General features: G+C 40.5%; 1 protein-coding gene across 1 annotated transcript in view; it reads left to right on the top strand.

Moving 5' to 3' along the window:
- Positions 1–15,838, top strand: part of MEP1A (meprin A subunit alpha) — a 29,578-nt gene extending 13,740 nt beyond the window's left edge. Inside the window, 7 exon segments of the mRNA XM_049873308.1 lie at positions 3,195–3,416; positions 4,269–4,418; positions 7,612–7,827; positions 9,945–10,418; positions 11,325–11,498; positions 12,010–12,310; positions 15,682–15,838. Coding sequence (XP_049729265.1) covers positions 3,195–3,416; positions 4,269–4,418; positions 7,612–7,827; positions 9,945–10,418; positions 11,325–11,498; positions 12,010–12,310; positions 15,682–15,838 — 1,694 coding nt within the window.
- The last annotated feature ends 829 nt before the right edge of the window (positions 15,839–16,667 follow it).

Raw genomic sequence — 16,667 nt, forward strand, 5'->3', positions numbered from 1 at the left:
CAGGACTGGACAGGGCTTCATTCTGTCGCACAAAGGTTTGCTATGAGTCAGAACCGACTCGACGGCCCCTAATAACAAAAGTTCATCAAAATCAAATGGCCTGTTCTTCCTCTTTTCTGAGCACCTCTCTTCTGGCTCCACGAGGTACTGTACAGAATACAGCACAATTTTTTTCCGAAGTATTATTATGCAGTTATGTTATCCTAACAACTTCAACGTTCTTTAGTTTTGTTAGATGTCTTTGCTCCCTTGAATGCTGCCTTAATTATTTGAAACAACTAAGTAGGGTATTTTTGAATACACTGAAACATCATTTATTGAACAGTTTCTAAGGTGCTGAGGGAAAACAGTCAATGCGTGCTTCAGAAGACATATAGTATTTAATTAGGAATTCTGTCAGGAAGTGTAAAAACATTTCTTTTGGTGGTAATAGATTAATGCAATTTTAATGTATTAGCAATGCCTGCGTTATTACCACACATGGCTTTTGTGAAGCAAGTAGCTGTCTCTTAACGAAAAAAAAAAATTTTTTTTTTTCTCTTACGTGCTGTTAATTTAGGTCCAAATTTCATGTATGCGTTCATATATTATAGTGCGTCTCTAATTTTACCTTTAGGGACATAGAAGAATGGGTCACACTTTAAAATTAAATCTGAATCCCCAAAAGACTCCTGCCAGAACTAGCTTATTTTGGAGTTGGGTAGATCAATGCTCTTTCTTGAGATAGGGGAAGGATGGCTAATCATGTCAGAATCACCTGTGGGGTTTTCTTAACCTGTATCCCTCCTGGCCATCATATGCTGATAATTCCAGGAATGTGGAGTGGTAGGAAAATAGGGAAACTGAGTGGTTTATAAGGGTTCACCCCCCAACTCCCACCTGCCTTACCACTCGACCACTGAGCTATAGGAAAAGCAATTTTCTTCTTTGCTTCCCAATCCCATTGAGAGAAGGCAGTGGAGAATATTCACCTAGAGGTGAAGTAACAGATCAGATTGAATTTATTTGTCTTCCAGTGGTAATTGCATTATAACTGGGTGTGCATAGAGGAGGAAGGGAGGAAGGTCATATATCAAAAGATTGAATTTCTGATTGTGAGACTCAGGACACTGTTAGACTTGGTCTATATTTGCCTAGGGGCCTGCATTTCATACCTTCCTGTACAAATACTCTGCTCTGCTGAAAATTATATGATAAATTAGAGAACATCCCGTTTCTATGTCTTAAACAATGCTGTGTTTAGTGCTTTTAAGATAGGGTTAGGCCTGATGAGGTCCTCTTGTTATGAGAGAGCCAGCATATTTGCTTGGGTCATTTGCAGACTTGCTCATCCCTGGACTGATCACAGGTCGTTCAACCCATGTTTGCTCATCTTTTATCTATATTTTCAGCACATATCTAAATTACCTGCAATACCTGGAAAGCTGTTCTAAAAAAAGAAATTCTAAAAGGACATATCAAATCTAATCAGATTATAATCAAGGGCAATATTATTTCTCAGGTAAAAAGTCTTATTGTACTTCATTTTTAGTCACTGACAATCATACTGCTTAACCTAAAAGAATACTGTACTGGCGATATAGTTCTCCTCAAGTCCAGTTACATTTTTTTTTTTGGTAGGAATTCTGTTTTCTGGGTCTGTCCCTTCCACTGAAGAAAAAAACTCAACGTCTGAGGTTTAGCAACAGTTGGTAAACAATAACTAGTGTGTGGGCCAAGCACACCTGCTTTTATAAATAAAGTTTTATTGGAAAACAGCCATGCCCATTCATTTACATATTGTCTCTGGTCGCTTTTGCACTAACTACAACAGCAGAGTTGCATAGCTGCAACAGAGACCCATATGGCCTGTAAAGCCAAAAATATTTAGTATCTGGCCTTTTAGAAAAAAAAAAAAAATTTGTGACCAACCCCTAACCCCTGGTTTAGAGGATCACGTAGTCTTTAAGGCTCTCAATTGTGAGTTTCTGAGGGCAGAGCTGCATCTGCTCCATTTACTGCCAAGGGCCAGCATGGTCCCAGTTGATAGCGTACATCTCAAAAACCTGTTGTGTATATATACATATGAATTCAAAACATTTATTTGTTAAAGCATTCTTAATAAAAACCCTTGAATTATAAAGAGTACTCTACTCCAACGTGATAATTTTATTAAAAGTTAAGGAAAACGCATTTAGTGAGTTGGAAGAACCTTGCTTAATGTCCCACTGAGTCGCGGGGAGGTCCCAGACTCAAGCCCTGGTCTACTTACCTTCACCTTAATGTTCTCTACAATTTACAACCTTCAATAACATTTTAGGTCCCAGTCGCCTGGAAGGAGCTACAGTTCCCCATTCCCTGTTTGGGTCATTTGCTTTTTTCAGTCCTGCCCCATCTTTGAAAATGCTCTGATCCTTGTCAAATAGTTCCCCATAAAATCCCTGTAAGTTAGGAGGAAGAAACGTCAGTATTCTCATTTTATAGTTAACACAAGGTCTTCCTCAAACAGGTTCATTGGCGTTACGAAAAACATTTGGGGACTCCTGCCACCAGCACCCACCGGCCAAAGCACCACATTTTGTCCATCCTAAATGTACTTGTGTGTGATATCTTGGAAATGTGGTTATATTTTCTTCTCTTTAATTGTTAAAAACTCACTTCAGAAGAGGGAAATGGGGACTTTCCCCATTTCCACAACTGCAACAGTAAATTCCTGATGGTTTTTCAACTAAAACAATATCTGACTGGTTTCTCATTTTGACTTTTCACATTGTAGTACATTTTATCTTACTCGCAGTAATCTCCTCATAATATATTTTCCTTCCCTATTTTGAGATGAAAATAAATTTTCTTCCTACTTCATTTTTCCATGAGGCTGTATATAGAGAGAGAGTGAGGGAGAGAGAGCCCTGGTGGTGCAATGGTTAAACAGTCAGCTGCAAACTGAAAGGTTGGTGGTTCGAACCCACCCAGCCTAAGAAACCCTATAGGGCAGTTCTACTCTGTCCTATGGGGTTGCTTTGAGTCAGAACCGACTCGATGGCAATGGTGTTTTTTTTTTTTTTTTTTGGTTATATACAGGCACACGCACACACTTAAATAAGAGATGCATTATTTCCTGTTTTTTTGGGTCTCTGTTTGAGTATCTGGTTAAAGAGGGCTGGGTGGGGGAAGTAATATGACTGAGCAGGACCTGTGAATTCTCCCCCTGACAGGTTACGAGCACAACTTTAACACCTATGATGACAGCGTCATCACAGACCTCAACACGCCCTATGATTACGAATCTTTGATGCACTACGCACCTTTCTCATTTAACAAGAATAATAGTGTCCCTACCATCACGGCCAAAATCCCTGAGTTTAATTCCATCATTGGGCAGCGCCTGGATTTCAGCGCCATTGATTTAGAAAGGCTGAACCGGATGTACAATTGCAGTAAGTTCCCCTGGGTCTGTGGACTGGGTAAACTAACCCCAACAGTGATTCCTTTGACTCTAGAAGTTTCCTTTACATTTACCTTTACTTTTCTTTCCATGTTCTAGATAAAGGAACATGAGAAAACTAGATGATTTCCCATGTTCTAGATAAAAGGACATGGGAAAACGAAATAACCTTAGTCGTTCTGTTTCTAGAGTAGAAAAAATCGTAATACTTACCTCACAAGATAGTTATGAAAATCAATTGTGTGGTCATGTTTGGCCAAGTGAAAGTCTAGGGCAAATGCGAGGAGGTGTTATTGCCTAACTTCTTTACCTTCCTTTTGAAAGGTGCAACACTATGTAAAGGTCAGATATTCAGAATAAATGGTAATATGCTTGAAAGTATTTTGTAGTCTGCAAAATGCTTACCCTTAGTTAGCTATTCCTAGAGTGACCAAGTCCGTTCCTCTTGAATGAGGAGTTTCTAAGATGACCCTACTAGTCTTCAGAGATACAATCATCAGTTCTATTCAATAAGTATGTATCAAAGTCCTACTAACTGTGAAGCCCAATACTAATGATACCTCATTCTTGATCTAAAGAACCTTATGCTTTGCATTTATACAGCAAAACACAATTATATGCATATTTATCATTTGACTCTATAGGGTGGGAAGGGTTGTGTCTATGTTGTCAAGTTCTAAAATCTTACTATGATAGTAGGACTTGCATTTGAAAAAAAGTCAAGAAAATGAAAGGCTTATGATCCTATTGTTTCTGGACAATGAGGTCTTAGTGGCCTACATAGTATCTATGTGAAATGAGATGCCTTAAATTTTTAACCAGGCAATAAAAATGTCGTTTGCAGCAACAACTCACACCCTTCTGGACCACTGTGCTTTTGAGAAGGCAAACATCTGTGGCATGATTCAGGGCACCATAGACGATGCTGACTGGGTTCACGAGAACAGTGTGTGGCCTGGGCAAGTGGATCACACCTTGGTGGGACGCTGCACAGGTTGGTGAAGAAGGAAGTAAACACATTGAGGTGGTTTACCGGGTAGAACTAGGTAATAGCAGTCAGCATGTTTTGCCTCAATTTGAATGTTAGTTATCAAGGCTGGAAATCTGAATAAGGACAAAGAACATTTCTTATACCTTAATTATTAACTCAACGAGTGATGACAAAACCAATATGGACATCTGGTTGATAAGACATGACTTTCATAAATAAAGATAATGTCTCTAGAGCTGTATCCTCCAATAGAAATATAATGTCATGTACGTAATTTAAATTTTTCTAATTGCCACATTAAAAATAAGAAAAAACTGGTGAAGTTAATTTTAATAATATAATTTATTTAACCTAATATATTTTACCTAATATATCCAAGAGATGGGCATTTTAGCATGTAATCAGCACATAATCATTAATAATTATTAATGATATATATATATTTTCTAAATATTTGAAATCTGGTATATGTTTTACCCTCAGAGGACGTCTCAGTTTGGACTGGCCACCGTTCAAGTGCTCAATAGCCCCATACGGCTGGTGATCACCATATCGGATAGCACCTCTTTAGATAGTTCATATATGTGTTTTGTGTAGTGAAACAGCCATAGGGTAAGACAGATGTGGGTTTGAAATCTGGTTCCACCACTTACTAATTGTAACCATGTTGTTGTTGTTTTAGTTGCCATCGAGTCGGTTCTGACTGATAGAAATGCTATAGGACAGAGTAGAACTGCCCCATAGGGTTTCCAAGGAGCGACTGGTGGATTTGAACTGCCAATCTTTTGGCTAGCAGCTGAGCTCTTAGCCACTACACCACCGGGGCTTCTGTAACCATAGGAAATGATTTTTTTTTTAAGTCTTTGTTTTTGTAAGCTTCTCTGAGCAACAAGATATTGATACTTCAGAGTGAGGATGGAAGGAGACAATGCACGCAAAGCTCCCAGCTGCAGTCAAGCAGCTTCGCTCCCTATTTTTTCCCCTCCATCTTTTCTTTCCCCTTCCCCTTATAAAAGGCCCCATTTATTATCTGTTTCTATTTTAGCATCCTTATGTTATGTGCTTCTTATTGAAATCTTCTTAATCCCTATTTGGAAGCAGGTTGGATTACAAATTCTAATTTAAAAACCCAGTGCCATTAGCTTTTTTAAAAAATCAGACTCTTGTGAGGTCCCTTAGTCCATGCCTGTCTGAGGGATGATTAGATTGCCTTCTCTCAAGGAACCCAACATTATCAACTAGATGTGAGGCCATCAGAGAGATGTCAGTGGTCATAAACCAGTACCATTCTTCCTCCAGCCTTTGCAAAGGGTTGAAGTCTCCGTCACGCGTGAGATGTCAAACAGATTATCTCAAGTGTCCAAAGGGTAATCCAAGCCTGATTTCTATCATAGCTCCTAATCCAATCTCTCCAGCAGGCTTGCTGCTAAGCTAATATACAATTGCCAGCTAAACAGAAGGGTGATTTTTATGTGAAAGGGAACTGTTAGAAGAATGTTCTAGCACCATAAAAAAAAAAAAAAAAAACCAAACTCATTGCCGTCAAGCCGATTCCTACCCATAGTGACCCTATTCAACTGCCCCATAGGGTTTCCAAGGAGTGACTGGTGGATTTGAACTGCCAACCTTTTGGTTAGCAGCCATAGCACTTAACCACTATGTCACCAGGTTTTCTAGTACCCTAGCGGGGAGAAAAAAAGACCATACCCCAGAAGACATGGGAGAAAAGCTTTATCGGGTTCACTTGAGGAACCTTTTGCTTCTTCCACAGGATGGCATTGGTTGGGACTGTTTTCTGTTTAGAGAGCATTGGCATTGTTCAGGTAGATGCATCAAATTGAAGAGCTCCAAGGATCCCTTGGAATTGAACCCACCTCCTATCTGAGACCCAGAGTAAAGAATCAACACCTAGTTAGTTCCAGAGACGGGGCAAGAATTCAGTTCTCCTGACTGCCAGGCCTGGGTCACTTGACTTTCACTTTACACTTCCTAATACACTTGGATGAGACTTGCTGATCAAGGACACCCTGTGAGCCCTTCTTTCCTTTAACCCAACATTCATAATGCAGAGTTTTCCGGCTACAGTATATTGAGTGCATGCAAGTACTGTGAAGAACATACAAGAAAGCATAATTTTCCTTGATGTAGTATTGAAGCCATTTAGATAATTTTAAGCTTAGTGAAAGCGTATATGAACCATTGATGCTTGCTGCAAATACAGGAGGCGCACACTCCACGTACAAGGCAGTATGAAGCTGGGCACCAGATTGCCAGAGTACCCTGAACGGTACTATACCTCACATTCTTTTTGTTTTGTAAAATATATTGAGTAAAGCATTTGGTAAGGGATTGAGTACTGGAGTACTGTTTGGAGGACCTCTTTATATGCAAGAATTGTTTATTCTGCTTGACTTTGGAAGGTGTGCTGGTTTGCCTAATGATGCATTAACTTAGCCGCCTGCTTGTGTTTAGGGAAGAGAATTCGGAGATATCCAAGTTAGGCAAATGCTGTAGACACTTCATTGCCCTCTTTTCCAGTGTTTTTTCAGAGCTTCCCTTTACATTCAGGGGAAATTCTCAACTAGTCCCTAATATGTCTTTAATGTTCCTCTCATCACCAGATGATTCTTTACATATGATAACATATCCAGTTATTAGGCTAGAAGCAGGGGCAACTGAGCTTTTATCATCATAAATGTGAATATTCAAAATCCAAATCCTAAATCTTTGAACCCCACTGTTTGTTGTTGCTATGAGTCAGAATCGACTCGATGGCAACAGTTTTTGTTTGTTTGTTTTCTTGTACATCTATATGACCAACTCTTTCCCTTGGAATGAATCTCTAACTTAAACAGTGAAGTCAATGAGAAAAACAGAACGCATTTCACAGACATTAACTTCCATCAGACTTTGTCAAAGCCTGTGTTTCCTTAGGTCAGAGGCATAGATTTCACGACCCTAGGAACAAAGGCAATTCAAGAGGCAGGGGAGGACTCCTGCTTCAGCCAGTGAGTCTGTCCATGGAGACAAACAGAATGTGGACTTACAAACACCTTCTTTTTATTTTCCCCAGAAGAGCTCTAGCTTTTGTTGCCTGGATAATGGCTGTTAATCACTATTTCGCTGTGCCCAGGCAGATGGCACACCTCGGGGTGTGGGAAGCCAGAGATGAGATGCTAGGATGCTCTCTCCACAGGTGCTGGCTACTTCATGCACTTCAGCACCAGCTCAGGTTCAGCAGAAGAGGCAGCCCTGCTGGAGTCTCGGATTCTTTACCCAAAGAGGAAGCAGCAGTGCTTGCAGTTTTTCTACAAAATGACGGGAAGCCCTTCAGACCGACTCGTCGTCTGGGTCAGGAGGGACGACAGCACGGGCAGTGTTCGCAAGCTCGTCAAGGTGAAGACCTTCCAAGGTACTTAGTGGCATCCACGCAAGGGCTGCTTGGCTTCCCATCTGGGATCATGCTTCTTCTCCTCCTTTCCCTCCTCCCTTCTCTTCCCTTTTTGCTTTCTTCACCTCCTCCTCCCTTTATTCCTCTTCCCCCCGCTTTTTCTATTCTTTCTCCTCTTTTCCCTCTTCCTCTCCTTCCTTTTCCTGTCCTTCCTCCTCCCCTCCCTCCTTCTCCTCTTCTTCCCTACCCCCTTTCACTTCCTTCTCTTCTAAGGGCCTAGTGTAATGTCTGCCTTGTTTTAACCATACAATCAATGTTTTAACTATTCAAAAATTTTTAGGAGAATCCAGGGTTTAGGTAAGGCTGATATATATTTTTGTTTTAACCATACAATCAATGTTTTAACTATTCAAAAAATTTTAGGAGCATCCATGGTTTAGGTAAGGCTGATATATATTTTTGTTAAAGGACAATTAGCATATATAAATCCAATTTTCACTAGCATTTTGGAGAAATCCAGGGCCAGGGCAGAGAAAATGGCTGAGTCAGGGCTGAGGATAGGAAGGTAAAAGAGATACAGGAATTGATTCTACTGGGGAGAGAGCAGTTAAGTACTTGACCATAAGTGGTTTTTTTTTTTTGCAACCCTTTCAGAAAATTAAATGATAGCATTATTTAGTAGGTTAAAGTCACTCGAAGCCTACTTGTGAAGTTGATGGGAAATAAACCATTTGCAAATATTGATTTCATTATATTTATTTCCATATTCCTAAGTGTGGCTTTATGTATTTCTATAAAAAAAAAAGCCAACATGAGAACCTTAAAATACGAAGCTAGGCCACTGAATGTGAGAGTAAGTTGGCTGTAAATCAAGATCCAATGTTATAAAGCCAAGTATTTACTTTTTTCTTCTTCTTCTTTTTTTTTTTTTTGGTTAATTCACAACTAGGAAAAGAGAGTCAAGCTTTCATATTTTTCTATTACATAAAGAATTCTCAGTTAAGGTTTGTACAGAGAAAGGACTGAATTTTACTCTTCTCTTGAGAAGGTGGAAGCTTTCTTAACGGTCACTTGTAAGAACAGATGCCCAAATCATTGTACCAGGCCATTCTGTGAAACATCTGGCAAGTCTACAAACAATGGTTTTGAGAGGTTCACATTTCTGGCTGGAATTTATTATAGCTGGTGTAATGGAAGTCCTTTAAGAGTTAAAAATTCTCTGTGTTACCAAGAATTGTAGATAGTTAATGAGAAAATGAATTAGAGCCTCAGTAACATCGATGGGATCTATTATCACTCACTTCTATATAAAGCTAAAAATGTTATCCCCACAAGCATAAAATCAACCAAGCAACCATTCCAGGCTTAATTTATCTCATTACAGTGCTTATGATTTGAGTTCTATTGAATTTACAATGTGTCTGTAAGATCTCTGGAAGTACCATATGAATGAATTCCTACAGAAGTCTATTCCAATATTAACTTGTCAATGAAACTTTTGTAAAAAGTTAAATATTTCTTGGCGTTTATGTGATATTCAACTTAAGATAGTTAAAATCATATTTAAATATACTTGAACTTTTGAAAAATGAGTTTTTAACCAAAATACTTGCATACAAAATATGCATGTGTGCATATACACACTTATACATATATACTCTTTACATATGATTATATAATATATGCTTATATATAAACATATACAAAATACTTGCATGCAAACATGTATATGTACACACACATACGTTTTTACTGAGGCCAGGACCCCCCTAGAGATAACCCCTTTGCAATTCTGGAATAACAGAGATGAGACTTGTCTTTCTCAAACACTTTTAGCATCTGAGCACCCACAACCTCTAGAGCTAAATGAAAGCTGAAAAGTTTATGATGAAAATTTGAATATGAATTTTAAAATAAATCATGGTATATCTTTTTTGAGCTGTTTCTCCCTTACTAGACGTGTGACCTAGGAAAAGTTATTTAATTAGTTTAAAATAGTTCTTACCTCACGTAGGGCTGTTCTGAGGATTAAATGAGGTAATGTGTGTCAAGTGCTTGGCATACTACCAGGTTCATAGTAAGTGCTCAATATATGTTGGCCACAATTGTCACCAACCTTATTCTCTGTTTGTCCTCAGGAGATTTTGATCAAAATTGGAAAATTGCTCATGTGACACTCAGAGAGGAAAAGAAGTTCCGCTACCTTTTTCAGGGCACAAAAGGTGACCCCCAGAACTCCACTGGGGGAATTTACCTTGATGACATCACTCTGACAGAAATGCCATGCCCCACAGGGGTTTGGACAATACGGAACTTCTCCCAGGTTCTTGAGAACACAGTAAAAGAAGACAAGCTTCTGAGCCCTCGGTTCTATAATTCAGAGGGATACGGTTTTGGGTTGACCTTATACCCCCATAGCAGAATAACCTCCACTATCTCTGGCTACATCAGACTTGCTTTTCACTTGTGCAGTGGAGAGAATGATGCTATCCTGGAGTGGCCAGTTGTAAACAGACAGGCGATAATAACAATTCTCGACCAGGAGCCTGATGCTAGGAATAGGATGTCCTCCAGCAGGGTGTTCACTACCTCCACGTCCCAGACATCTCCAGGTAGGTAATTTCACATAATTAAGAACTGCCCCCCAGCCTGGAAGACCAGCAGATGTGATTCTCACCAGTGTAAGAGAAATGCACGTTTCTCTCATGTTTTCTCCTTGGGCATATCAGCAACATAGTCATGTTGGATTATTAAGATTTCCGGTGCCATCTTATCTTCCTTTTCTTTCCTGAATTCATTTATCAAGCATTTATTGAAGCCTTGTGATATATACAAACCCTGTGCTAGGCACTTAGAATATAAACAAATCAGGCAGTTCCTGCATCACTGAGCTCTGTCTAATTGAGAAGACAGTTACTACTCATCATTTATAAAATACTCAGAATTTGCCAGGCCCTGCACAGAATGAGGAAACCCTGGTGACGTAGTGGTTAAGTGCTATGGCTGCTAACGAAAGGGTTGGCAGTTCAGATCTGCCAGGCGCTCCTTGGAAACTCTATGGAGCAGTTCTACTCTGTTCTGTAGGGTTGCTAAGAGTCAGAATCAACTCAACGGCGCTGAGTTTGGTTTTGGTTTGGCACAGAATGAATGCACTGACTCCTAAAATATTACTGAAGGTCAGATATGCCCAGGAAATAAACTTTTATCAATAAGAGTGGGCAAACTATTTTTTCAAAAGAAGGGTCTTACGTCTTATAAAAAAAGTAGTTAACAGCTGTCCCTCCCTCTTTATTGAAGAAGTCACTCAAGAGTGGGCAGCTGACCATTCGTGGCTGTGGTTTTCCCCTCTTCCCCATCCCCAGCTTTAATTCTTTCGGCAAGAGTAAATAACCTAATTTTTCCCAGCACTGTTTTTCTGATGAACAAACCCGTACTCATTAAAGACAAATTGGAAAGTGAAGTATGAAAAGGCAATGTGACTTTTAAAAAATCACTTTATGTTGCCTATCCCTTTGCAGCAATAAATGACTCTGTCATCTGGGACAGACCATCCGTGATGGGCTCCTACGATCAGGACTGTGGTTGTTTCAGAACTGTCGACTGGGGTTGGAATAATTTCATCTCGCATCAAATGCTAAAAAGGAGGAGCTTCCTGAAAAATGATGACCTCATCATTTTTGTGGACTTTGAAGGTACTTTTGCTGGTCTTTCTAAAGCAATAATCCTATGCTCTGGGTGTTCTACTGATTTTATGTTGATTTTTAAGCAACTCATGGAAGATGGGAGTTTTTTGGGGGAGACGAGGTAAAAGAAAAAATGTAAGAGGACCACGTTTTATGCAATTGTTCAAGGACTCATATATTTATTTTAATTGTCCTTGGGAGAAGCTAAAATTTTAGTGGCGTCATTTTTGATAATTTATCAAATATTACAGTTGGCTGACTTCAGTATCATTTCAACCAATCCATCCATGCTAGCTTTATGCTTCTTTTCACAAGTTAAATAAAAATGCAGTTGGACCATTTTAAAGGAAAAATAGCTGGCATTATGAGAATCAGCTGAGCTCAAAGCTGCTCTTCGATGTCACTCAAGTTCACTTCCATGAGGGTCAGAGGGGCCCCTGAGAACTTTCTCCAGAAGCAGAAATTAATTGTAGTAGGTTATTAATCCTGGTTCTTCCTCATGACCCTTTATTTCCTGAAGATATCACCCACCTCAGCAAGACTGAAGTTCCCACTATAAACACAAGGCTGGTCCCCCAAGACCTCATTCTCCAAGGTCAGGAGCAGCAGGCCTCAGAGGAAGCCACAGGGAAGGCCTTGGTAGAGGAAGCCCTACCCAGCAGCCTGGGCCAGGGGCCACCCAGCCGACAGAAGCGGTCAGTGGAGAACATGAGCCCCATGGAGGACCACAAGGGGCCACAGTACTTCAGAGACCCATGTGACCCCAACCCTTGCCAAAATGATGGCACATGTGTGAACATGAAGGGGATGGCAAGCTGCAGGTAGGCTCCGTGGCCTGGGGAGGCAAGTGGTAGGCCACCAGCCATGAACTGAGTGTTTGATTAACGCTGGTAAAACACACTGTTCTCATTAATGTCACTGAACTATACACGTAGAAATGGTTGAAATGGAAGATATTTCAACCACAATAAAATTAAAAAAAAAAACAAAAACAGATGCGCTTTGCAGGTTAGGGCAGTGACTATGTCAGATAGTCAAATGAACGTTGCTCTCTAGTTCCTTCCTTGACCCTACCCGGTGTGCCCTAGTCTGGTGGGCTTATGTTGTTGGGGCAGGGTAGGGGTCCTTCCAGGGCAGAGGAGTCTCAAGTCCTCTCTCTGGGCTTTTATCCCTTCCCCACCCCTCCTTGGGGCATTGTCAACATATTGAATGTTGTTGGAATTTCTAACTCTACCACAGCACAACCTGGGACTGTAGCCTAGGCACTTTGTAAGCCTGGCTATGACCTGTCACAGTGGGACTCAGGACCAAGATTAAAGTCTTCACTGACTGAAGATGTTATTATTAGTTATTAACTCTTATTGCTATTATTAGTTCTACTGTACCATTATTATTAGTTCTATTTTCAATAATAGTAATAAGACTGATATTATTGACTGCTTGCAATATGTCAAGTGATCTACTAAGCACTACACACGCATGACTGAAATGAATCCTCACAGCCACCCTGTGACATAAGGGCTCTAATTATCCCTATTTAATGCATAAGGATGTTGAAGCTTAAAGAGGTTAAGTAATTTGTCTAAAATGACCCAGATGACAAAAGCTGAAGCTGGGACTTACATGCAGGCCTGTCTGCCTGCACAGCTTGCTATATATAAAAGTTATTTTTATAATGTTTGTTATTTTCAAAAAAAAAAAAAAGTTTCCATAAGAGGACACATGTGACGGCAGAAACATCAGTTGATTTGATAGAACTGGAGTAGGTGTTGGAGCCACTCTGCTTGGCTTAAAATGTCTACATTTCTTCTCAGTTCTTTTCAATATCTACTTTGTTATTCTTAAAAAAAAAAAAAGTTTTATTTTGAAATAATTTCAGACTTACAGATATGTTGCAAAAATATCACAGGGAGTTTTCACATACCCTTCACACAGCTTCCCCTAATGTTAACATCTTAAGCACTCTCTGCGCAATGATCAAAACCTAGAAATGAGCATTGGTACAACACTGTTCACTAAAGACCTTATTCCGGTTTCCCTGGTTTTTCCACTAATGTCCTTTTTTTATTCCTGGATCCCATCTGGGATCCCATATTACATTCAGCTACCATGTCACCTTACTCTCTTCCAGTTTGTGACACTTCCTCAGTCTTCTCTTGTCTTCCATGACCTTGACACTTTTGAAGAATACTAGTCAGTTGCTTCGTAAGTTGTTCCCCAGTCTGGGGTTACCTGATGTTTTCTTATGATTAGATTGAGGTTATGCATCTTTGTTGTTGTTGTTGTTTTTGCAAAAATACCATAGGAGTGATAGGCCCTTCTCAGTGTATCATATCTGGAGGTACATGTCTTACTACTAGTGATGCCAACCTTGATCACCTGGCAAGGTGGTGTCTGTTGGGCCTCCACAGCAAAGTTACCATACCTCACTCTGTAATCAATAAATATCTTGGGAGAGATACTTGAAGACCATGCAGACATCCTGCTTTTCCCCAAACCCTCACGTTCTGATTTCTGCTCCCATTGGTGGGTTCTGCCCACAACCATCTTCACTGTGAGCCTTTAATGGTAATTTTCTGTTTCTACCGCTCCCTCTACATTATTAAGCGGAACTCAGTAAAGAAGGGCAGTCTCTTCTCCCCCATTCATTTATTCATTCAATTATTTATATCACTAATGACTCATAAATATTTATTTTATTCTATGGGTTATATTTTGATAATGTCAGTATTTATTTTGTTGCTCAAATCATTCCAGCTTTGGCTTTTGGGAGTCTTTTCAGGTTGGCTCCTGTGCCCTTTCAATATGCATCCATCCTTCTATGAGCACGGTCTTACTTTCTGGCACGACAGGATGCTCCAGGCTCACCTAGTATTTTCCTTGCTCCACCACTGGAATCACTTCTCCAAGAGCCCCGGTGCCTTTTATTGGAGAATACCCACATTGTTTTCTGAGGACTCTACAACCATGGGTCTCAACCTCTCTGCCTGATAAGTCTGTGGATGCCTGATTTCAATATATGCCCCAGTTGGTGTCATCCTGCCCAGAGTGCAGGAAGGCCAGGGGTGGCCACTTGTGTGTCAGCTTCTAGTCGGCCAAATTATTCCTTTCCCACACACCTGAAGCTTGGAGTTTGTGGGATAAGTTCTTGTAACCTAACACTAGGGAATACAATTAAACTGTATTTGAGGAGGACTGGGTCAGAAAAAGAACCCGCGGTGGTGTATGGCTGATAACCAAAAGGTCAGCAGTTCAAATCCAACAGGTGCTCCTTGGAAACCCTATGGGGCAGTTCTACTCTGTCCTATAGGGTCACTACAAGTTGGAATCGACTTGATGACAACAAGTTTGGTTTCTGGTTTTGGGTCAGAAAGAAAGATTGAACACACGCGCTATTTCTTGTGACTTTTTAAGAAACCAATTCCCAGGTAAGAAATGAAGTCCTTAAAGATGCAATGATTCCAGGATTCATAAAAGGACACCATGACTTCTGAACCCTCCATTCTGCTCTGTGAGTAGATTTTGTAAGAGGAGCGTTGTTCTAAACAAAGGCCGGAAGTGTTATAAAGAGATGAAACATGGCCCTTAATGGTTTCGTTCTGAGATTAGTTTCATTTTTATAATAAATAACATTTAAAAAATACCATGGCCATTATGTGCTGTTACGTGACAAACACTAGGATAGGCACAACGTCTACATCTTATTTGACCCTCATAGGTGGCAGTTGCTCACCTTACAGTAATGCTTGATTTTAACTGATATTACCTAGAAATTCAAGCTCCCGGTAAAGCACTGAGTCAGACTCTACCTGGAGAATTTCCCCTGTAGTATATAATCTGAGAAAGGTCTATTTCCCACACCTTCCTCCTGGGCTTTACAGCTAGTGACCAAGAGTACTGGGTCTGAAGGCATACTGCCTGGGTTTAAACCTCAAGTGTGAAACATTTACTCATTGTGTGACCTTGAGCAAGTCGTTTAACCTTTTCTTAAAATGCGGGTGATAATATGGCCTGATAATAACCTGCACCTTCAGAGGGTTGTTGGGGATTAAATTAATTGATTCAGACAAAGCCCTTCAAGCGGGGCCAGGCATAGGGAGCTGCTGTTATTGTTGCGATGGTGGTGGTGGTGATTAGAGAGCACCTGAGGTTCAGGTGGGTCTTATACTCCCCACGTGCCCTGTTTCTGCAGGTGCGTCTCTGGACTCGCCTTCTTCTATACCGGGGAGCGCTGCCAGGCCATGCAAGTGCACGGCAGCATCCTGGGACTGATGATCGGAGGCACGGCCAGCGCAATCTTCTTGACCTTCATTATCCTCTCCATCCTTTCCCAAGGGTCAAGGCAGTGACCTGCCTGACAATGTTAGCCAGGTTGCAGGAGCGTCTCCTCCCTCAGACCTTCCCTTCCTGTGGTCAGTGCACTCTGGGGCGGTTTTTATAAGCTTGCTTTGATTAGGCCCTCTGAGGACCAGAGTTTTGAACTGGCTCATTCTGGTTCAACTCCCTGCTGAGAATTTGCACTTCCGCCCCCCAGATATACTGAACCAGAATCTATAGTTTAACAAGACCCCCAGGTGATTCTTAGGTATCTCAATGTGATTCTTGTCTATATATAAGAATCACCTGGAGGATCTTGTTAAAATGTAGATTCTAATTCAGTATATTAGGGGGTGGAAATGCAAATTCTCAGTAGGGGATCCCAGTTCAAAGCCCTGCCAAGGACCAATGCATCTAGCCTCATGTGTGATCAATAGTCTTTCTGCCCTGCCCTCAACCTCACATGGTTCTGTTACCCTGTTATGTGCTCCTAAAGCATCTAATGTGTCCTGGGACAGCACTCATCACACTTACTAGTAAATTGCTTGTTTAATTGAATGTCATTCCCAAGACTGTAAGCTCCAGGTGGGCAGGGACATGTTATCCTTATTTGCCATGTTTGCCCTGATGCCTAGAACCATGCCTGGCTGGCACATTGTGGTCACCCAATAAATATTGAATGACTGTGTTCCTAAACTCTCGTTTCTACTGGAAATTAAGATATATATGAAAAAAAATCTATAAGTTGGATGTATTAGAATCAAATACCTCTCTTCCACTGAGACACAGTGGTGTTATTGATCTTTTAAGATCTTTTGTGTTAGAAGATTTTAGGTAAAGCTTCCTTCTAGCTGCAAGGCT

The sequence above is a fragment of the Elephas maximus genome, chromosome 1 (genome assembly GCF_024166365.1).
Source record: "Elephas maximus indicus isolate mEleMax1 chromosome 1, mEleMax1 primary haplotype, whole genome shotgun sequence".
NCBI lineage: Eukaryota > Metazoa > Chordata > Mammalia > Proboscidea > Elephantidae > Elephas > Elephas maximus.